This window comes from Somniosus microcephalus, unplaced genomic scaffold (genome assembly GCF_052327205.1).
Source record: "Somniosus microcephalus isolate GS21.2 unplaced genomic scaffold, FLI_Smic_1.0 unresolved_chr9, whole genome shotgun sequence".
NCBI lineage: Eukaryota > Metazoa > Chordata > Chondrichthyes > Squaliformes > Somniosidae > Somniosus > Somniosus microcephalus.
The window spans coordinates 41874042-41897097 of NW_028225187.1; the positions used below are offsets into that span (position 1 = coordinate 41874042).

At 43.1% G+C, this 23056-nt stretch overlaps 1 protein-coding gene and 1 pseudogene across 1 annotated transcript; one reads left to right on the forward strand and one right to left on the reverse strand.

Annotated features, from left to right (window-relative positions):
* The first annotated feature begins 1155 nt into the window (after positions 1-1155).
* On the forward strand, positions 1156-1530 carry LOC147085119 (histone H2B.2-like). Its single transcript, XM_085979309.1, has one exon. It carries the CDS (start codon positions 1285-1287, stop codon positions 1528-1530), a length of 246 nt encoding a protein of 81 aa, XP_085835435.1. The 5' UTR covers positions 1156-1284.
* A 2181-nt stretch (positions 1531-3711) lies between these two features.
* On the reverse strand, positions 3712-4256 carry LOC147085120 (histone H3-like; annotated as a pseudogene).
* Between the last annotated feature and the right edge of the window lie 18800 nt (positions 4257-23056).

Consider the following 23056-nt stretch of genomic DNA (forward strand, 5'->3'; position numbering starts at 1 on the left):
GATATGCACACGGAAGGGCCCACTAATGTACACAGTGGACGTTGGTGAGAGCATCGTGAGATGCCATGCTGACCAGATCCTAGAGTCACAGGAACAAGTCAACCCCATGCCTCGCCCATACGTACCTGGTGATGAACCCAACGTACAGGTTGCATCTACCCCAGAAACAGTCGCATCGGAAGCTGATGAACCAACCGATGACAGGGGGACAGAATCGCCTCCGCCCCAAGAGCAAGACACTCGGGAAAGGCGCTATCCAGAAAGGATCAGGAAGCCTCCCCAAAGACTGAATTTAAAAATAGACTATTTTCAGCTAATGTTGCATGTTAAAAGTGTTAATTGTAATTAGTTTGATATTTAATTGTTAAATGAGTGTTATGGTACTGTTAATCTAAAAGCGGAGGAATGGTAATGTATGTACCTTTAAGGGAGAGAATTACTTTTTACAGCTCCTCTATACTGTAGTACCGGCAGTGACCACACCTGTATATAAACCCTGAGTAGTGATCTGTATAGTTGGTTCTAGACTAACCCTCATTCAGTAAACACCTGTTGAATCGTTCCCTGCAGTCGTTGTCTGATTATTGAAGGACACAACATTAAGATACACGGATGTAACAGCAAGTGTCCTAGAGTTAGTTTTATATTAAAACTTTACAGTCGATGCCCTGGAAATGTCCTGATCTGAGATCATTCGTTTATATCCCGGTCGCTGTCTGTCGAACATTTAGAAATCTAGATCAACAATCACTACCGCGCGTTGGCTGTTAAGATTCTTTACACACACAAGTATATATGCATAGGAAAAAACCACAGATAACCTTCAACGTAACGCCGGCCGTTGTTGAAGAGGTTTGACGGAGCAGAATAGAAATGGGATTAGAGGACAGTATAAATATGGAAGTGGTTTTAATGCGTGAAGGCATTCCAGTTATGAGATTGTGGTGAACGCAGAATCTGATTGGATGCGTAAGGAAGCCAATCGGAGAGATAGAGAACAAAGGAAATTGACAGCGTTGCCAATAAACCAATCGCAATCCTTGCCTTCACCCATCCCTCATTAGCATAGCTCTGTGGACGGAGTGTGGGACAGCCTATATAATACGAGCTCGGAGCATTGTTCTCTTAAATTGTTTCCTGATCCTGAACGAGACGATGGTTGACGATAAGAAATCCGTCGCCAAGAAGGGCACCAAGAAAATGGTGAAGAAAGCGGCATGAAAAAGCGGCAAGAAACGCAGAAAGTCGAGGAAGGAGAGTTACTCCATCTACATCTACAAAGTGATGAAGCAGGTTCACCCCAACACCAGCATCTCCTCCAAGGCCATGGGCGTCATGAACTCATTTGTGAACGATATTTTCGAGCGCATCGCGGGTGAGGCTTCCCACCTGGCCCATTACAACAAGGGGCACACCATCAGCTCCTGGGAGATCCAGACCACCGTGCGCCTGTTGCTGCCCGGGGAGCTGGCCAAGCACGCCGTGTTGGAAGGGACAAAGGCAGTGACCAAATACAGCAGCTCCAAGTAAAACTCCATGCTGCCCTGAAAGAACAAACCCAAAACACAACGGCTCTTTTAAGAGCCTCCCACAATCTCTCCGAAAGAGCTACACAAACGCGTGTTCCTTTCGACGCAATTGGCTGTGTTTTTCCTCAGTTTACTCTAATTATTTGCTGATCAAATGTTTTTGAGAACAATTTTTGAATTTCCAGCTGTAGCTTTAGTTGAGAATTCTCAGATAAGCAGTTCCATTATCCGTTTCGACCTGAGAGTCGCTGTTGAATTTCCTGCCCAGTAAATTATAAACACGGTCCCTGCTCGCTCTTTCCCTTTGCAGTCAGACAGGATGAATTAAAAGCTTGTTCTAGGGATGAGATTCGGATTTTAGTCACCTCGTTCTCTGTCAAGGCCTTTTCAATCTTTTTGTAAAGCCAGTTGGGAGTCAATCCGTTTGTTAACCCGGGAATACCTGCAGTGTTACAACGCAGAATGGGGGTTCGTACAGAGACCAGAAAGGGGGCAGTTTGAACCCTCTGGCCCTCTTCTCTTCTCACAGCAGGACTCCCAGTTCTGGTTTCACTCCCGCAGCAGCGCCTGTGTAAATGATCGATCGATAATCTGTGAAACCTCACAAAGATTGAGCTGGAATGTGTCCCGTTACAGAATCAATGCAAATTGATGCCCGCCCGATAGAGTTTGAACTTGAACCCAACATTAATCCTAATTGTAACAGCCTAGAATTTGCAAGGGAGAGTTGGAATAAGACAAAAGGAATAATAAAATATCCGGAAATCTTTGGCTGATCGTCAATTTATTAACTTAATTCGCTGGTTTAGGAAAATATTGGCGGCCTTTTTGAAATTAAAAAATGGTTGGTGTATTGACAGTTGAGGCAGTTATTTCCACACACTTTTCATTGGCGGGAAAAAACAGACTGTGATTGGTCACCAGAAAACACCAATGCAGTTGACCATAGAGCGACCAATCACAAGTACGCTATCTGCATTCCTCCAGAAGCTATAAGAAGGGCAGATGTGGGAGGAGATTTTCATTCTTTCTCTGAACGAGTGTAATGTGGAAATGTCTGGAAGAGGAAAAACCGGCGGTAAAGCTCGGGCCAGGGCCAAATCTCGCTCCTCCCGGGCTGGATTGCAGTTCCCTGTGGGCCGTTATCACAGGCTCCTGCGAAAGGGCAACTACGCTGAGCGTGTGGGTGCCGGAGCCCCGGTCTACATGGCTGCTATGCTCGAGTATCTGACCACTGAAATCCTGGAGCTGGCTGGCAACGCGGTCCGCGACAACAAGAAAACCCGCATCATCCCCAGACACCTGCAGCTGGCCATCTGCAACGATGAGGAGCTCAACAAGCTGCTGGGAAAGGTGACCATCGCTCAGGGCGGGGTGCTGCCTAATATCCAGGCGGTGCTGCTACCCAAGAAAACCAGCACTGCCAGCTCCAAGAGCAAGTAAAGTGGACAGGATTCAATCTAATAACCCAAAGGCTCTTTTCAGAGCCACCCACTGTATCTGGGAAAAGGTTGCTTACTATTTAGCCATTTTCGGTTATAAACAGGACACTGACTGTGGAACATGTAGAAATCTAGATCTACAAACAGTGCAGCGGGCATGCTGTGAGAGAATATTCTGATCAGTGAATCGATATAGAGAAGGACTGGCTTCAGAGTAAAACAAAACACACGGACACTAACGTGAGACTGACAATCAATAAACACGTTGTTGGGAGAGCCGAATATGAACGGATGTTAAGAACCGAGTATAAAGTGAGTGAGCAGTTGCTGGGCTTACTGTTCCTTATTGGGACAATAATTCCAAATGGAGAAATATGTACATCCGGAACCATACAAACATTTCCCCTTTTAATTAGCAGACAGGATCGAACCAGAATTGCAGCTTTGGTTAATTTAAAATATTTCAAATAGTAACTAAAGTTCCCACCTGTCCCGCATTAAGAGCTGGTTTTAAAGGTGAGATTCAATATTCAGACACCTCGTTCTCTCTTTCGCGCGGATCTATCCCGGTATGTGGAGTTGTATCAACTCACAATCAGAACTGCCAATTAAAGTTTCCGACTCACACTGTGCGAGTTCATTCAGTCTACTGGGCAGCTCACTCACATTTCAACCGAGATCATAAACGCTCCGTCAGATATTCACTGCCCCCAATTTGTAAATCCCCAGTTAAGGTAACACTACAAGACCTGCACGGTGTGTGCAGACCAATTTGCCTTGCACAGATTGCAGCACTTTCCTTTGCTCATTTGTTGGCTCATAAAAGAGCCGTTGTTGCATTTGGTGCTAAAGTCTGGAGCCGGGCAGGGGGAGTTCAGGCGCGCTCCCTGTGGATGCGTTGGGCCAGCTGGATGCCTTTGATCATGATGGTGACTCGCTTAGCGTGGATGGCGCACAGATTGGTGTCCTCAAAGATTCCCACCAGGTAAGCCTCACTGGCCTCCTGCAGGGCCACGACAGCCGAGCTCTGGAAGCGCAGGTCGGTCTTGAAGTCCTGAGCGATCTCACACACCAAGCACTGGAAGGGCAGTTTGCGGATCAGCAGCTCGGTGGATTTCTGGTAGTGGCGGATCTCCCTCAGAGCCACAGTGCCGGGTCTGTAGCGATGAGACTTCTTCACTCTGCCCGTGGCTGGAGCGCCCTTCCGGGCCGCTTTGGTCGCCAGCTGTTTGTGAGGAGCTTTCCGTCCGGTCGATTTGCGTGCTGTCTCATTGGCCCTGGCCATTTTCTGAACTGATCTCAGCAAAATCTGGAACAAAGGGACTGTCAATGCGGAATCTGCAGTGTGTCCGCCTTGTTATACTCAGTGACGGACCGCCCCGAGCACTGATTGGCTGCAGACCGACAGCCAGGCAGTTTAAACCCAACTCTGACCAACCAATGAAATGCTAGAAACTCAGTCCCCGATTGACTGAGCTGGGATTGATCACACATTTCAAAATGCCCGCCAATTTTAGTGAAGGAAATAAGCGTTTTCATAGATGCATAAAAGATAGCAAGCAGAAGTAGGCCATTCGGACCCTCGAACCTGCTCCACCATTCAATGAGATCATGGCTGATCATTCAAACTCAGTAACCTGTCCCTGCCTTCTCTCCATAGCCCTTGATCCCTTTAGCCTTAAGAAATATATCCAACTCCTTCTTGAATATTTTTAATGAATTGGCCTCCACTGCCTTCTGTGGTAGAGAATTCCACAGGTTCACCACTCTCTGGGTGAAGAAATTCCTCCTCATCTCTGTCCTAAATGGCTTACCCATTAGACTGTGACCCCTGGTTATTGACACCCCCGCCATCGGGAACATCCTTACTGCATCTAGTCTGTCTAGTCCTGTTAGAATTTTATAAGTTTCAATGAGATCCTCTCTCATTCTTCTAAACTCCAATCGACCCAAACTCTCCTCATACTTCATTCCTGCCATCCCAGGTATCAGGCTGGTGAATCTTCGCTGCACCCCCTCCATGGCAAGAACATTCTTCCTCAGATAAGGCGATCAAAACTGCACACAATACTCAAGATGTGGTCTCACTAAGGCCCTGTACAACTGCAGCAAACATCCTTGTTCCTGTGCACAAACCCTCTCGCTACGAAGGCCAACATGCCATTTGGCTGCTTAACTGCCTGCTGCACCTGCATGCTTACCTTCAGCGACTGGTGCACAAGGACACCCAGGTCTCGTTGCACTTCCCATTCTCCCAATCTATTGACATTCAGATAATAATCTGCCTTCCTATTTTTGCCACCAAAGTGGATAACCTCGCTTTTATCCACGTTATATTGCATCTGCCATGCTTTTGCCCAATCACCCAACCTGTCCAAATCATCCTGGAGAGTCTCGGCATCCTCCTCACAGCACACACGCCCACCCAGCTTTGTGTCATCTGCAAATTTGGAGATATTACATCTAGTTCCCTTGTCTAGATCATTAAAATATATTGTGAATTTCTTGTGCCCAAGGAACAATCCCTGCATTACCCCACTAGTCACTGCCTTCCACTCGGAAAAAGAGCCGTTTATTCCAAATCTGTGCTTTCTGTCTGCCAACCCGTTCTCTATCCAAGTCAATACCTTGACCCCAATCCCATGTGCCTTAACTTTACACGCTAATCTCTTATGCGGGACCTTTTCGAAAGCCTTCTGAAAGTTCAAATACACCACATCTACTTGTTCTCCCTTATCTATTTTACCAGTTGCATCCTCAAAAAATTCCAGTAGATTAGTCAAGCACGATTTACCTTTTGTATATCCATGTTGACTTTGTCCGATCCAGTCGCTGTTTTCCAAGTGCTCTGCTATTACATCTTTTATAATGGACTCTAGCATTTTCCCCACTACCGATATCAAGCTTACCGGTCTGTAATTCCCTGTTTTCTCTCTACCTCCTTTTTTGAATAGTGGGGTAAAATTAGCTACCCTCCAATCCATGGGTACTGTTCCAGATTCCATCGAATGCTGGGAGATGATCAGCAAAGCATCAACTATTTCTAGGGCCACTTCCTTAAGTACCCTAAGGAGGTAGATTATCAGGCACTGGGAATTTATTGGCCTTCAATCCCATCAATTTCCCTAACCACATTTCCCTACAAATACCGATTTCTTACAGTTCCTCCCTTTCATCAGACTGTATGTTCCCCGACATCTCTGGGAGGTTATTTGTGTCCTCCTTTGTGAAGACCAAAACAAAATATGTATTTAATTGGTCTGCCATTTCTTTGTTCCCCATTATAAATTCCCCTGATTTTGACTGCAAGGGACCTACGCTGGACTTCGCCAATCTTTTTCACTTCACATATCTATAAAAGCATTTACATTCAGTTTTTATGTAACCACAAGCTTACTCTCATATTCTATTTTCCCTTTCTTAATTAATCCCTTTGTCCTCATTTGTTGAATCGTAAACTGCTCCCAATCCTCAGGTTTACTGCTTTTTCTGGCCAATTTATATGTCCTCTCCTTGGATCTTATGCTACCACTAATTTCCCTTGTTAGCCACGGTTGAGTCACCTTTTTTGTTTTATTTTCATGCCAAACTGTGAGGAACAAATTCTGTAGTTCTTCCATGCGGTCTTTGAATGTTTGCCATTGCCTATCCACCGTCAACCCTTTGAGTGACATTCCCCAATCAATCCTACCCAACTCCAGCCTCAGATCTTCGTAGTTTCCTTTATTTAAATTTAGGACCCTATGTTACCCATAATATCTTGAAAAGTTCAATAAAGTCACATCTTAATCATCTAAATACCAAGGAATACAACGATAGTTTGTAAAATAAGTGTGTGATATTCACTGGTGTATATTATTATAATTGTGTTGGTCCGTTTATTGTAAAACAAACTTTGACAGAAACCTGTTATTTTCTGTCCTTTATGTAATGAAATTTACATTTGTTCTAACACAGCAGCAACATTGTGACACTGAACGCGCACCAGATCATATGTGTTAATGCAATGTTAATTTGCCCATTCATCGTTCAGAGCCTGAGTGTAACATCAGCAATGAATTCTGTCGTTTCAGACCCCCCACCTCCTCCAACAAGGCCCAGTTATCCGGTATATCTGGTCAGAGAAGAACTCATCATTATCTGCGATGCTGCCAATGGTTACACTTTCGGTCAGCTTCAGTGGTTACTCAGGTGGCCGGTTGGCAATACATCCAATGAAATATACAAGGAACAACAATCGTTTACTAACTCATTCATAAATGTAAATAACAATAGTGACGGATGCTCCAAATGCCTTTATGAGAAACAAGTGCCCGGACGCCGCATTAACTCTATTCCCAGTGATGCTGTGACTGTCCAAAGTGAGTTATACTTTCTGATATTTTATGTCATTCCAATTTTGTATAACGGCTTCCAGAGATCAGCAACACCTTCAGTTGAAGAAAAGTAGATATTGGTCTTGGGCTGGTGCACAAATGGGCGCTATCCAATCTGCTGCACGTTTTTGGTCCCGCCTGATGTTGACATTGATTGACCGCAATGGAACTGAATATCTACCTGTAAAACTTGGCTCTGATAACTGGTATAAATCTTATTGTGTGTGCTCAACCCTCTGTGGAAATGGAAACTGGGCAGTGTCGAAGTTTCGACTGTTCAATAAGACTCTGTGAAACAAAGTGATCGTCAAAGGCAGACTTTTATTTATTCTACTTGCTAGCAAGGGGAGCTTCACATAGACAAAGGCTATCGTGACTTCTCCAAATATATGGACAATAACACCTCTTTTTATACACAAAGATCAAAACCTTCTAGCACATGACATGGTAGTGAGACATAATTAATAACGAAGTAAACATCAAATAATGGGATGAGCAAGGAATGTTTAAGGTCAACAAGAAGATGACTAGAGGGTCAGCGGAGCCTCAGTGTCTTAAGATAAGGTTAGCCAACAGATAATCAATAGTCATGATGTAGGAATACCTTTAGATAGAGCTAACTAATCTTATACAATGGAGACAGTTTGTCTCTCATTTTGGTTCTGGACATTCATACAATGTTTACAGTAAATGTCCTTCAGTAATCATGCTTTTGTTCTGCCATGCTTATCTTGTTTGTGGAACTGCCTAGCCTGCAAGCTGAAGACAGTCATATCATCTTCCTTCCACCGCTTCCTAATATGGACCTGCCTGTTTCCCTGTGTGAAGCCATTTTGGCCTTCTGAAAGTTGCAGACTCCATTTTAATATAAGAGAATATATGTGAATATATATTTCTACGCTAATGCACTTCTACATTCCCCCCTTTTGTCCTACCTAGGACAATATAGCTAACACTAATTCTTTCAGTCTCTCTTGTCGGTCTCTGTGCCAAATTTAGATTTTGGCCCAAGGATAACGACTTCATTTCCGTTTTAACCATCCCCGGGAATAAAACCTGTATTGATGGCTGGTCTTATGTAAGATCGTCTCTCTTCTCTTGTCTATCCTAATTGTGAAAATTGTATCCTCTCCAATCGTATCATCTCTTTATAAAAGGGATCATCCTGATCTCCCTTTATGCTTATTTCTTCCTGTATCATCATGCTTCTTCCCGGAATGACTGCGTTACCTAGTCTATTACAACAACACTTAATTAGTGTGACTATCAAACTGATAGACACAATTACAGCTACTACTATTGCCATTCCATGCAACAGTGTTTGTCCCATGGATCCTAGCCATCCCCCCATTATCCAGTCGAACCAGTCTTGGCTTATTGGATTCTTATATCGGCTTACTGCCTCCCTTATGTGTTCAACGATGTTAGTTATATTTTCTGAACTATCTGGGATGTATGTACAACATTCACTCCCTATTACTGCACAAGTTCCTCCTTCGTTTGCTAACAGATAATCTAATGCCATTCGATTCTGTAGTGTCATTACTCTTATCGCTATCATTTCGGCGCTCATTTCGGACAATCCTTCCTCAGTTTCGTTTGCTACCTTTTCTATTAGATTAGCTAGGTCTTGTACCTCTCCCATTAGCTTCCCTATTCCGTAAGGGGCTATTAATACTCCGAAATCTCTCTCATAGGTCGCTATCTCTCTTTTAGTCCTGCTGAATTCGTAATGTTCTCCTATATCATCTAGGATGTGGATATAAGGTACTACGTAACCCAAATAGCAGGATCCTACCCAATCACGCGGCAACCATGGGTAGGCTCGGTTTCCACATATAAAATAAGTACAGTTATAGGCTGTAAGATTTCCTTCACCTCCCATCCATAGGCGGAAAGCATCGCCAGCCCATAGCGACTTACTGGTTTTATTAAACACCTTGGTCCATTCTAGTAAAAACGTTCCCTGCTTGGTCAGACCAGGAATAGGTGGTTGCCACGTGACTGTTTGATTGCAAGAACTCTCTCCTATTCTCTGTCCAACCTTCCTCCCTACCTTGTTCTCCTTTGCAAGGCATAACGACCCTTGCGGTCTGCCAACTCCTGAGGTGTTAGTTAAGGAGAGGAAGGGGGGCGCTCGAGTATGGTTATAATTGGGTTGGTACCATCCCTGGAAGGTGGTCAGGTTATAACCTGCTGATCTCCACTGAATCATATCCATGGTTCTGTCTGGGTTGCCCGAACTATTTCGCCTTATGATCCATTCTGCTGTTTCGGAAATATTAAAGGGAATAGATCTTAGTGGGATTCCTCCTGTGGTGTGAATGGGTATATGGGCGCAGACCCAGCAGCTAGATCTACCACTATCTCTAGCATGCTCGTAAGACATGTACAGAAAAGTGTTAACATGTAATTCTCGTTTCTTTCAGGGTTCTTCATTGTCTCTCTGGCAGCTTACGCATATCATCTCGATAAATACATACAGCGTAAGCAATAGTTTCATCGTCTCAAGTCCTTTTTTTTTAAATGTCCCCGTCTGGTGCCTTCTTGCAATGGGATGCGTGTATCCAGGTCGGTCTCTCCTTGTTTTTAACAGCTGTGTTCGTTGTCAGGAGTACTTGGTATGGCCCTTCAAAGCGTGGCTGTAGTCCGTTCTTTCTTTTGAAGACCTTTACGTATACGTTATCTCCTGGTTCCAAGTTATGGCACTTTCCTTCTGCTGGTTCCGTTTGCGCCTCTTTTACCTGCTGGTGAAAGCTGGAAATACATCTAGTTAATGCAATACAATAATTTAACATGTTCCCATCCATTTTATGGATGTCCATTTGCTTAACCGTAAGTGGCGCTGAAAATGACAGTCTTAGGGGTCGTCCCATAACAATCTCATGTGGCGATAGTCTGGTTGTCCTGTTAGTTGCTGCTCGCATTATCATCAATGCTATGGGTAATAGTTCGACCCATTTAAGTCCAGTTTCATTGCAAAGTTTAGAAGGTTTATTCTTCAGTACCCCGTTGTACCTTTCTACTAATCCTGCAGATTGCGGGTGGTAGCTGCAGTGAAAATGTTGGTAGACCTGTAAAGCTTTACATAATTCCTTTATAATGGTTCCAGTAAAGTGTGATCCGTTGTCGCATGAAAGTTGCGTAGGTATTCCAAACCTTGGTATAACTTCTTTCAGTAAACATTTCGCAACCGTTACGGCATCATTTTTCCTACATGGAAAAGCTTCCACCCATCTTGAAAACATGTCTATGATTACTAATAGATATTTGAATCCGAGACATACAGGTAGTTGAATAAAATCCATTTGCAAATTTTCAAAAGGGCCTGATGGATTTGGGTGGGAGGCAGCCTGTACTTTCTCTGTCTTGCCTGGATTCATTTTCTGGCAAGTGGTGCACCTTTCACTAATTTGCTTTACGACTGTCGTAATTCCTGGTGCATACCATGTTTGGTTAATATAGTCTGCCATCCCCCCTTTGCCCGCATGCGTGAACATGTGAACGCATCGGGCAATCCATGGAATTAAAGATTTAGGAGCCACCATACGGCCATCCTGATGAACCCATACCCCTTCGGGTGTTTTAAAACAGAAATCCCTTGCCCAACCTAACACTTCGTCCGAATCAGCCTGTGACTGGAAGGCTAAAACATCTTTAATCGAAGGTGGGTCATTATCTGGTTTTTGCTGACGCAGTGCAAAGACTGATACTTGCAGCCCTGTATTGGACAGAGCTGCTGATTTAGCAGCTTTGTCTGCCCGATCGTTACCCAATGATATCTGATCCTGGCTACCTGTGTGAGCCTGACATTTTATAACTGAAATTCTAGCGGGACACATCAAAGCTTTCAGAAGATTATTGATTTGTTCCGCATTTTTAATGGTTGATCCTGAAGAGGTTAAGAATCCCCTCAATTTCCAAATCTGTCCGTAGTCATGAGCGACTCCAAAGGCATACCTGGAATCAGTGTAAATGTTGACTGATTGGTCTGTTGCTAGTATACACGCTCTTGTAAGGGCAAATAGTTCTGCTTGTTGTGCTGAAAAGGACGGAGGTAGTGAGTGTGCTTCTATGGTTGTGTGGTCGTCTGATATGGCGTATCCGGCTTTAGGTGATCCCATTTCATCTCTAAGAGCCGACCCATCTACATAGTATGTCAGGTCGCTGTTAGGAATGGGAGTCTCTGTTAAGTCTGCCCGAGGCTTGGTCACTAATTGGGTGACTGTTTCGCAGCAATGTGGGATTCCATCTTCTGTGGGTAACAATGTGGCAGGATTGAGAACTGAACATCTCTGAAGTACGAGGTTGGGGTTAGATAGTAATTCAACCTCATATTTACTGCTGCGGGCTGACGTCAAATGTTGGGTTGCACATTTCGTCAAAAGTACTTCAACTGAATGTGGCACAAACAAAACAGTTGGATGATTAAGCGTAATACTCTGTGCTTGTTGTGCAGCATAATAAGCGGCTGCCAAAATTGGCAAGCATCCAGGCAGACTACGTGCTACGGGGTCTAACTGAGTTCTAAAATAGGCTAAGGTCTCTGTTTATCTCCGTGGGTTTGGGTCAAAACAGACTGGGCGAATCCCGCTTTATTATGGACAAAAAGATTGAACTGTTTCTGATAATTTGGTAGTCCCAATGCCGGAGCTGACAACAAGGCTTGTTTTACGTTTTTAAAAGCGTCCCTTGCCTTTTGATTCCAAACGAGAGGATCTTCCTGTAGTGGCATAGAGATATCTAGCAATGGTCTGACTAGATCTGAATACCCCATAATCCATTGTCGACAGTATCCTGTTATGCCAAGAAAATGTTTCAGTTGTTGTTTAGTGACAGGCAACGGTGCTTCGTAAATTGCTTTTACCCTGCTCTGTGTCAGACAGCGACTATCTCCACGGAGTTCATGTCCCAAATACTGCACTTTCTCTGATACAAACTGCATCTTGGACCGTGATATTTTATGTCCCTTTGCGGCCAAGGCATGCAGCATAATAAGCGAGTCGGTTTGACATGACTGTTTGTCAGGCGAGGCTATTAGTAAATCATCGACATATTGGATTAATGTGGACCCTCCTGTAAAGGTAACGTCCTCTAGATCATGCCTGAGACTTTGAGAAAAGATTGTGGGACTTTCTGTATATCCTTGCGGTAGCCTTGTCCAAGTATACTGTGTTCCCTTAAACGTAAAAGCAAACAGAAACTGCGAATCTTGGTGGATAGGAATGCTGAAGAATGCTGAGCATAAATCAATAACAGTGTAGTATTTTGATCCAGAAGGAATGCTAGTTAGAATTGTGGCAGGATTTGGCACAACTGGATAAACTGGGAGTACTGATTCATTAACTGCTCTTAAATCCTGCACTAGTCTCCATTTCCCACTTTCTTTCTTTTCGACAGGAAGAATCGGTGTGTTGCATGGACTCTGTGTCGGGACGATTATTCCCTGTTGCAACAAAGAGTTAATGACAGGCTGAATTCCTTGCTCAGCTGCCGCTGACAGTGGGTACTGGGAACGCCGAGGCAGTTGAATGGATGGTTTTAGTGTAACTTTATATGGCTTAGCAGTTAACATCTTGCCGACCTCGTTTGGATGGTTAGACCAGACTTGCGGCGGAACCTGATCAAGCAATTGTTGTGTCTCCCTTGGGATACTTAGAGGTGGATTTTCTTGTGTAACTTCATATAAAGGACACATAATGCATCTTTCGGCAGGAATGTATACTTGCAGTCCCTTTTTTGAACAAACTATTGTTGCTTGCATTTTGCACAGTAAATCTCTTCCCAATAGGTTCATAGGGGTATCTTCTGATAAAAGAAAGGCATGTTGACCAGAAAAACTGTCTGTCTCTACTTCTAGTGGCTCTGACCACGTCATTTTTTGTACGGCACCGGAGAGTCCCACGCACGTGACCTCTGTTTCAGTGCACGGGGTTCCTCTTGCGTGTTGCTTTGTTAGCAGCGAGGTTGTGGCACCGGTGTCAACTAAGAATGGGACTTTCCTACCTTCTACTTTTATGGATAAAACTGGCTCTTCCCTAGAATTTACTGAAACTGAAGGTAACTGTGTCGAGTGGGTAACGGTCGGGACTTTGTCTCTGCATCATGCATAGTTTTGGCCTGGGGGTCCGAATTGTTCTCCAATAATTTGACCTCCCCAAGGATTCCCTGTTGTAAAATTTGGTTGCGGACGAGTGTAAACCTGGGCTTGGGTATTTATATTATTAGGTACGCTTCCCCAGCCTTGGTTTGACTGTTTTGGAAGCGGGCAGTCAGATTTCCAGTGTCCGATCTGACCGCAGTTATAACACGCAGAGTTTGCGACTCTTCCATTCCACTGTCCTCTGCCAAAGCCTCTCTTGTTATGTCCTCCAAATCCTCCCCTGTTTCCCCCTCTGCCCCGACCGCCTTGCTGACCTTGATAACAGATAGTGGTTTTGGCGGTCGGGGTTTCCACAGCCGATTGTTCCATAAAGAGAGAAGCCTTATTCTTTTGTTCTCTATTTCTCTCCTGAATTCCTTTCAGAATTTGTGTTAATTCGGGGGTTGTTTTATGTCTCCAGTCTAAGCAGACTAGAGTCAATGGTTCCCTAAGTTCGGATCTGAGTCCATGTACAAGGGCGTTAATCAGTGGAATTTGATAATTTTCCTTAGTCATTCCGGAATGTTGTCCCATGATTAATTCTATTCTTTCAATATAATCCTCAACATCCTCGTCCTTTTTTTGTGTTGTTTCAATTATTTTTGACCAATTAATTCTTTTTGGAAACTTAGTATGCATTACACCGTATAACTCAGTCCAGAACTGGTCGGTTGGTACTGTTTCTGGATTCCCAGCGTTGTTGTTTCTATGATCACTAAAATTCTTAAACCCTCCTTCGCCTTCAGTTAACAGGCGATACTTTGAATCTTTCAGCCAAGCTCTAAACAACTGATCAACATCCACAATAGTGGGTTGATGGCAAACAACGATGCTTTTAAGTTCACTAATTGCCTTTTCCAAATTCTCTGCGGGGTCTGGTAATTCGTGGATTATTGTCCGTAATTCGGAAGCTGTCCAAGGGCGATGAACAGTACTTGGGGCTCCGTCTGCTTGGTGGACATTGGGAAATCGTCTTAGTGGTAAAGCTAACCCTGCCGTAGTGGCAGGTGGTCAGTTGTTTGGGATCTAGTCATATAATTGGCCCCTGAGCCGCTGGCACCACTGGCACCAGAATTTAGGTCAGGTTCCTGATTGTGGGGTTCTGCCGCGGCTACCTCTCCTGCTTGTTCTGCTACATATGCGGGAGGTGGCCTGGGTGGGATCCTATACCATCCCTGATCTTCGTCATCACTTATGTGTGACGTATCAGACAAGAGAGGGTAAATGGGGAGTGAGGTCAAATGCTTCAGGTTAGGTTTTGAATCCCTCTGAATGTATTCCTCGTGTTTAGTTAACTTATTTGTAGGTTCTTTTTTGTTGTTTTTGGTGGTGTTTGTAGTAGCCAATCTACTGGCTTGTATACTACGATCCCTACGCTTCTGTGCTTCCTTTTTCCAATCTGAAAAAGCTGACCAATTTACTGCTTTTTTTCCTTTTCTCTGTGGGTCTCTAGTTAAGAGGCAATTCTCTAGGCATGTTATTCTGTCTAAATTAAAAGTTCCATCTATAGGAAATGGGTATTTGTCATTCTTGGTCCATTTAGACCATTCAGGTAAATCGTTTGTGGACGATCGGCCAGAATTTTGAAAAATATAGAAAGCGGGGGTTCCTCTTTCGGGGACCTTGCTTTTTGTAGCTCCCATCCTAGTTAGTTCTCAATTTCCACTAGGTGTACTTGTTCTGGGTCGCAAGTTTTGCCCTCAACCTTCTTATGACTACTACTGTCTGACCAAAGTACTAACAGCAATGAACAATAACATGAAATAATAACACTCAAGAAAATAATAGGGAGTAGTAACCAGGCCCAAACAGGGAAACAAAAATACTCAGACATAAAGAATAGCGTGGTTACAGTTATGCAGGCTTTTTACAGCAGCTAAATTACAATCCGACAGTTTTCTCGATCTGCGTGGTACGCTCTACAGATCAAGGCCTTATTTTACAAGCTTTTAACAACTAATGACTGAGTATCACGATCCTAAGTGCCTTTATGCCTCTCCGCCCACTTCAGGGTCCTGACCTTCGCGTGGGGGATTTCCCCTCTTAACAACCGGTCTAAGGCTGCGCGTTTGAGACAGACACTTCCTTGTCCTAGTCGATCAACTCAGTCACCAACAGTTTTTTTTTAACAATTTTACATATGCATATAACATATAAACGTTATCTTACAAAACAATTGCATTCTATTTCTGAATCCTTATGCTATGCTTATCCTTATTTTAACTACCAATCTATCCTTCGGGATTACTAGGTAGTCCCTTCACAGATTTACGTCACTGTGCACTCTCTGCCTATCCTTCGATCTAGTCTCTTCACAGGTCTTCTGGTACCCTTTCTGTGTCTATCCTTCAGGCTAATCCCTTCACAGTACACTCACATATTCCGGAACTCAACCTGGTCGCGACCTTTCTGCTGTCTCCCTTTGTCCGACAGTTTTGAAACCTGAACCGGCAGTATCCTCCTCCTTTTAATGTCAAGATAAAAGAAGCAAAGGTTACACAAGTTAACTCAAGTTCCAAACACACATGAGTCTTAACAGATCGCAGTGCTCCCGTCGGAAGTAACAGACTACACCAACTACGTATCTAAGGAGAAATCCTTTTCTGTGAGAAATCTTCACTTATGGCCATTCAGGATTTGTCGTTAGCAAAGCATGGTGTCCTCGTCCGTGACTTACCGAAAGGCAGCAAGCGATCCCGGACAAGCCCCCAAGAAACTGTCGAAGTTTCGACTGTTCAATAAGACTCTGTGAAACAAAGTGATCGTCAAAGGCAGACTTTTATTTATTCTACTTGCTAGCAAGGGGAGCTTCACATAGACAAAGGCTATCGTGACTTCTCCAAATATATGGACAATAACACCTCTTTTTATACACAAAGATCAAAACCTTCTAGCACATGACATGGTAGTGAGACATAATTAATAACGAAGTAAACATCAAATAAAGGGTTGAGCAAGGAATGTTTAAGGTCAACAAGAAGATGACTAGAGGGTCAGCGGAGCCTCAGTGTCTTAAGATAAGGTTAGCCAACAGATAATCAATAGTCATGATGTAGGAATACCTTTAGATAGAGCTAACTAATCTTATACAATGGAGACAGTTTGTCTCTCATTTTGGTTCTGGACATTCATACAATGTTTACAGTAAATGTCCTTCAGTAATCATGCTTTTGTTCTGCCATGCTTATCTTGTTTGTGGAACTGCCTAGGCTGCAAGCTGAAGACAGTCATATCATCTTCCTTCCACCGCTTCCTAATATGGACCTGCCTGTTTCCCTGTGTGAAGCCATTTTGGCCTTCTGAAAGTTGCAGACTCCATTTTAATATAAGAGATTATATGTGAATATATATTTCTACGCTAATGCACTTCTACAGCAGTGTGCAAAAGGGGCGACCGATTAATTCCCACCATTTTGTTGCTTCCGTAGAACACAAATTTCACCGCAAAAATATGCTTTTACTGAGTTACCACGTTAAATTGTAGCGACCTCTAGAATTGTTCTCCTGCTGTGTCTTTATGGGGTAGAACTTCCTCCTGGGCAGCAATGGTACAGTGGGCGGCATCGCTTCGTCTGCCTGTTCCACACCCCGGTGCGTATAATGGGAGGCCGATTGCATTGCTCATGTTTTGTGTTACACCCGATATGATTTAGTACAGCAACATCTTCAGGAAAGAAATTTATAATGAATTAACCCGAGCTAAGGCAGCAGGCTAAAAACCAGTAATGTGATATAAGAATTGCTAGACGAAATAAATAGCAAAGCATCTGAATGATGCCGTTGGCGTCTCTATTGATGTTGGCTGCCTGTGTGTGGCTGCCTCAACTTCAGCTGGATAACATGGGCAATATGGGAATGCTGCCCGTTATATAACCCGCTCGCTTTTGCTTTGCAATTTCTTCAATGGAAAATAAAATAATGTGGGGCGGGCGGTGGGTATGATGGAAGGATGATTGGAAATCGTCGTTTTACGCCCCTAGGGAAGTTGAGAGTTCTGGCGCATATCTCTGTAATTGTGGCCCATGATAACAGAGCTAGTTTTACATTTCTGCGATGGTGTAAATTGGGTGATGTCCATTGGCCGCCTGTAATACTTGCAAGCCTGCTTTTCCCTCCATTGACTTTATGTATAATGAGAAAGCTGTGATTTATGTTGTGATACGAATATAAATTCTTTCAAATCTATTATTTTTAATCTCCTGTTCCAGGACAAAAGATGATCACCAGTGTTTCTTTGTACCACCAGTCGGGTGAGTATATGAATGGAGATTCAGCTCCCATTACCTGTGCCGATTCCGATCAGATCAATGTCAACAACTTCACTTTCTATCGGGACAATTTGTTACTTAGCTCCCTAGATATAGGTTCCCCTCATCAATTTCCAAAACACGCTGAAACTGAAATGGATCTAACATTTAGCACATTAATGACAAACGTGAAGACGAAGTGCGAAGAATGACTGTGATGGAATTGGTCATGGCGGGGCAGGGGGTAGGGAGCGTGGTTGTAAAACTGATGGTAGCACATTAGTGGCCTGGGATATGCTGCGCCTAATATTCAATTCAGCCACCGAGTAATATGCTGTCAATGAACTGAATATCAGTCGCTACATAGAGCGGGCGGCCGATCCGACACCGTCCGGTTTTCACCACCATCCGAGTCCAATTTCTCACCCAAAAATATTGACTTCTAACGACTCAATCATATCATCAGCAACTTGCTCAATTGTACTTCGTGCAACTCTACACTGAATTGATGGCAATGCCTCCAGCATATGAAATTTAGTCAACTTCCCTCAATACGTTTTCTTTTCAGAGATTTTTAAACCAGTTATATCTACACATTCAGGAAATGTTGAAATCGGTGGAAACGTCTCTATTACCTGCACCAGATGGACTGTCTATCGCAGCATCATATTCTTCTTGCAGAGAGCTGGCGATGCCAATTTCTCTGCCTCCCGGACTGTGTCAGCAGAGGATCATTCTGTTACCGTCACCTTCACCAATGTGACTCAGGATGATGAAGGAGCCTACTCCTATTGCTATAAAGCAATGGTCAATGGAACAGTGTTAACATCAGCTAACAGTCAACTTGTGCAGGTGACTGTAAAGGGGGAGAGCGATTTATACAGTGACATGTGGGTAAAGGTAATGATTGACTACAGGGCTCGTGGCAGTAAATACATTGTGAGATTTCTGGAGCCACACTGTATAAATGAATCAGTTCATCCTGACAAACAGACAAATAACACATGGAAAGAAAGAAAGGTGCATTAGACCCAAGAGATCTGTGGGTAAAATGTAGTTTAATCGAATGTAGCCCTTGACCTAGATTCGAGGTGGTGAAGTTCCACATGTCCGGGGTTGGAACACCTGCGGAATCACATCGGCTTCCAGTTATAAAACCGCTCGAAATTGAATGTAAATTGCTGGGTTCTATCAAGTACAGACAATATGCGACACCAAATTACCTCCTAAACAATTATGTTGAAAATTTGTCCCAGCACGTCTAATATTCGCTCTTACTTCCCAAATGTGATTCCACCATCGATATAGAAAAGGTAAGAGTAAGGTCCAGGAAGATATTGTTATCAAACAATGAACAACACAAATGGGTGCTGCTTCACCCAGTGTCTCAGTGGGTTCAAGCAATGAGGCACTGAGCATTGGCCACTGGCCTTTTAACAACCGGAACAAGAATAATAGTCACATTTCACGAAGTACACGAGGGCGCTCCTTGGACAGTAAACAATTTGAGCAAGGCCTCAACTGGGAGACGGGGGATTCAATGGCAAGGGTGAAAAGAGGGCAGGTGCGGATACGTCACCTGTTATACACCCGGCCCGAATTTAGTTCCCATTGAATTTAATAGGTGAACCTTACAGTTTGCTGATGGCGCAGAATGTGCAGTATTGAAATAGAACCCCATTAAAAACCACACCGGATTTCCCTTTCCACTGAAGGTGATGGAATTTAAAATCGGGAGAGTTGCACATTCAACGGCTAATTCACTGTCGCCCGTTGTTCACCTGTGCCAGGAGTTCCAATAAATCCCAAATAGAAAGTAAAATGAGTTGCGTGTATAACGGTCAGCCGATCCGCTCCCCCCTTTTGGTAAATCTCCCGAATTCTGATTTCACCCTTCGTCTTGCGAGGAGGAAATATTGATAGACCATGAAGAATTCACAAAAACTGAGCGCTGGTAAATGCCAAAAATAGTTTAATGCGGTTTGTGTATAAATAAGAACCATTGTACGCCCTTCTAAAACTATTACGGAATATAAATACCATCAGGTTGTTTCTGACAAAAAATATTCACATCGAAGAAAATTCAGCACAGCTAATATTCGTTGAATCATGCAGCCCAGAAGGAGGCTATTCGGCCCATGGTGCCTGTGCTAGCGCTCTGAAAGAGCTCTCCAGATAGTCCAACTCTCCTACTCCTTCCCGTTAGCCATGCAAGTTACTGTCGAAGATGCTTATGCCACTTTTTCAGGCATTGCAGTCCAGATCATAAATCGCTGAGTTAAAAAAAAACCTCCTCACCCTTCCTCTGTTTTTTTTTACAAATAAATTAAAATCTGCAGCTTTTGCTTAACAACGCTCCTGCTAGTGGAAACAATTGCTCCCTATGTACTCTATAAAAAACCCTCATAATTTTGAACAAATCTCTTCTTAATCTTTCCTCCAAGGAGAGCAATCCCAGCTTTTCTAGTCTCTCCACATGACTGAATTCCCTAATTCTGGTATAGCTCTTCTGTACCTGCTTCAAGGCCGTGACATTCTTTCTAGAGTGTGGTGAACATAATAGTACACAATACTCTAGCTGAGGCGTAAGGAGTGATATATAAAGCTTTACCATAACTTCCTTATTTTTGCCTCTATTTTGAAACCAACGTGTCCCGGATACATTTTTCGCAGCCTTCTCAACTTGTCCTGCGACCATCAAAAATGTGTATATGTGAATGGACAGTTCTCTCTGTTCCCGCACCCTGTGTAAATGTTTTCCATTGAGACTATTCTGCGGCTCCTCATTTTTTTCCCTGCTAAAATGCATCACTTCACAAATCTCTGCATCAAATATATCTACCATTGTTCTGCCCAATTCACCATTCTTTCTCTTTCCTCCTAAAGTCTGCTACTATGCTCCTCGCTGCTCACTATATTTCTATGCTTTGTGTCATTTGCGAACTTGGCAATTATTCAGCCGATACACCGTGCAGTTCATTAATATATATCAGAAAGAGCAATGGTCCTAATATCAACTCTAGGGAACACCGATTTATACATCCCTGCATTCTGAAAAACAGCCATTCACCACTGCTCTCCACCTCCTCCCTCTCAGCCAATAGCGAGTCCATTCTGCCAATCCCCATTAAACACGAGGGCTTCAAATTTGCTGCGGTTGAGTTTTTTTAAAGTGCCGTTTAATGCGAAACCAATCTTCGAAGACCTGTTAGATCTCAAGCATTGCGAAAAGTAACTAAATGTAAAATGAGTTAGTGGTAAAATTGAGTCACGAACCTATCTGTCTAATGCAGCTGCTTGTTATTTCACAGCCAAATCAACGATTGAAATGATGGTTCGCAATATTTGTTTGATTGCGGTGGTGGTGTTGGAGCAGTCGCTGTAGCGACCGCCATTAGGAACCAGAAAAGAAAAGGTAAAATAAAGAATTTATCATCATTGAACTATCTTCAACTTAAACAGACCAAGTGTATCATTGCTATGATGACACAACCACATGTGTTTGATATACACATTGTGTTAAATCATGATTATATGTATTTCTACAATGGGGAATAATAAACTCCCGGCCGACTCCAGTCAACTTGCTAGTAAGCCCCAAACATAGAAACATAGAAGATAGGAGCAGGAGTAGGCCATTCGGCCCCTCGAGCCTGCTCTGCCATTCAATGCAATCATGGCTGATCATCCAAATTCAGTACCCTGTCCCTGCTTTCTCCCCATACCCCTTGACCCCTTCAGCCTTAAGAAATATATCCAACTCCTTCTTGGATATATTTAATGAATTGGCCTCTACTGCCTTCTGTGGTAGAGAATTCCACAGGTTCAACACTTTCTGGGTGAAGACATTCCTCCTAATTTCTGTCCTAAATGGCCTACCCCTTATCCTTAGACTGTGACCACTGGTTCTGGACTCCCCGACCATCGGGAACATCCTTCCAGCTTCTAGTCTGTCTAGTCCTGTTAGAATTTTATAAGTTTCGATGAGATTCCCTCTCATTCTTCTAAACTCCAGAGAGTACAAGCCCAATCGATCTAATCTCTCCTCATACGTCATTCCTGCCATCCCAGGTATCAGCCTGATGAAACTTCGCTGAACTCCTTCCATGGCAAGAATATCCTTCCTCAGATAAAGAACACAAAGACATCATATGCGGCATCACAAAGAGGGAGGAAAGAAAGAGAAAGGGAGAGAGATAAAGATCAATCCTAAATTTATAAAAAGTGGAATTCTAAGTTTATCCGGGTAGAAATCTGTCCCGGGTGGTAGCGGAAGAGGGAGTTACTGGAATGGTTGCTCAGTCCACGCCCCGCTACAGATATTTAATTCCATTGACACTAATGGAATTGAATATTGAGCAGCGTGTGTAGCAGGAGGCCGACCGTCCAAGCTGAACCTCGACTCCAATGAGACTTCTGTGTACCTGGCTTGTGTAATGATTGGTTAACAGAACTTACATTGAAATGAATCAATGATAGAGATCGGTAAATTGAGCATCATGGTCTAACCTGTCTCATGGAATACAACAATTTTTGTTCTGAAATTCGCAGGACATGCCAGTTTGTTAACAGCTGCCGCCAACTTAAATGAAATGAATCCTACCTTCAACGCAGAGGCCACGTTTTGAGAACGGAAAGAAACCACGATGCAACATATGATGTGATACTTTATATTGTTTTCTTATTTAGACGGTTATCATTCTAAATCGGAAGCACTCCCCATAATAATAAAGGATTCCGCTCTCCTCTCACATCTAACCTGGTGTAGGTTTTTCATAGTGAATTCGGCCATGAGAAAAACGTATATCAATGATAACTGCAAGTTTCCGATTTCGCTTTTGGAATAGCCATCGTTTATTTGTCTTTATAGCAACAGGGACGTTATTTTGTACAATGTGTTTTCAGACTATCATTAGCAACCTCACTGTTTTTATATGAATGGAAGTCTCTTCTATCATTCATATCAAACAGAAGACAAAACACGTAACATGAAGTTGTATTCAAATGATGTTTTAACATATTTTATATAATGCGCTTAATTCATTACAATATATTAATGGTTAATTTTACTGGTTTCCTATCGGAATTAACAGAATTACTTTTGCAATAATTGGCAGGTTGTCCAGTTGCATTCAATTTGTGTTCCTTCTGTAAGTTCACTTAACTGATTTCATTCTGTTTTTCTTAAATATGGTTAATAGATGTGATCAATATATGAGATTAACGTATTGGATTAATAAATCTTTATTTTTGAAATGCCATTACTGGTACAAATTTTGTCATGACTCAGAATGCTGAAGATTGTCAGCCAATGCAAAAG

Coding starts and splice junctions, on each gene's coding strand:
- LOC147085119 (XM_085979309.1), top strand. CDS start 1,285: ATGAAGCAGGTTCACCCCAACACCAGCATCTCCTCCAAGGCCATGGGC.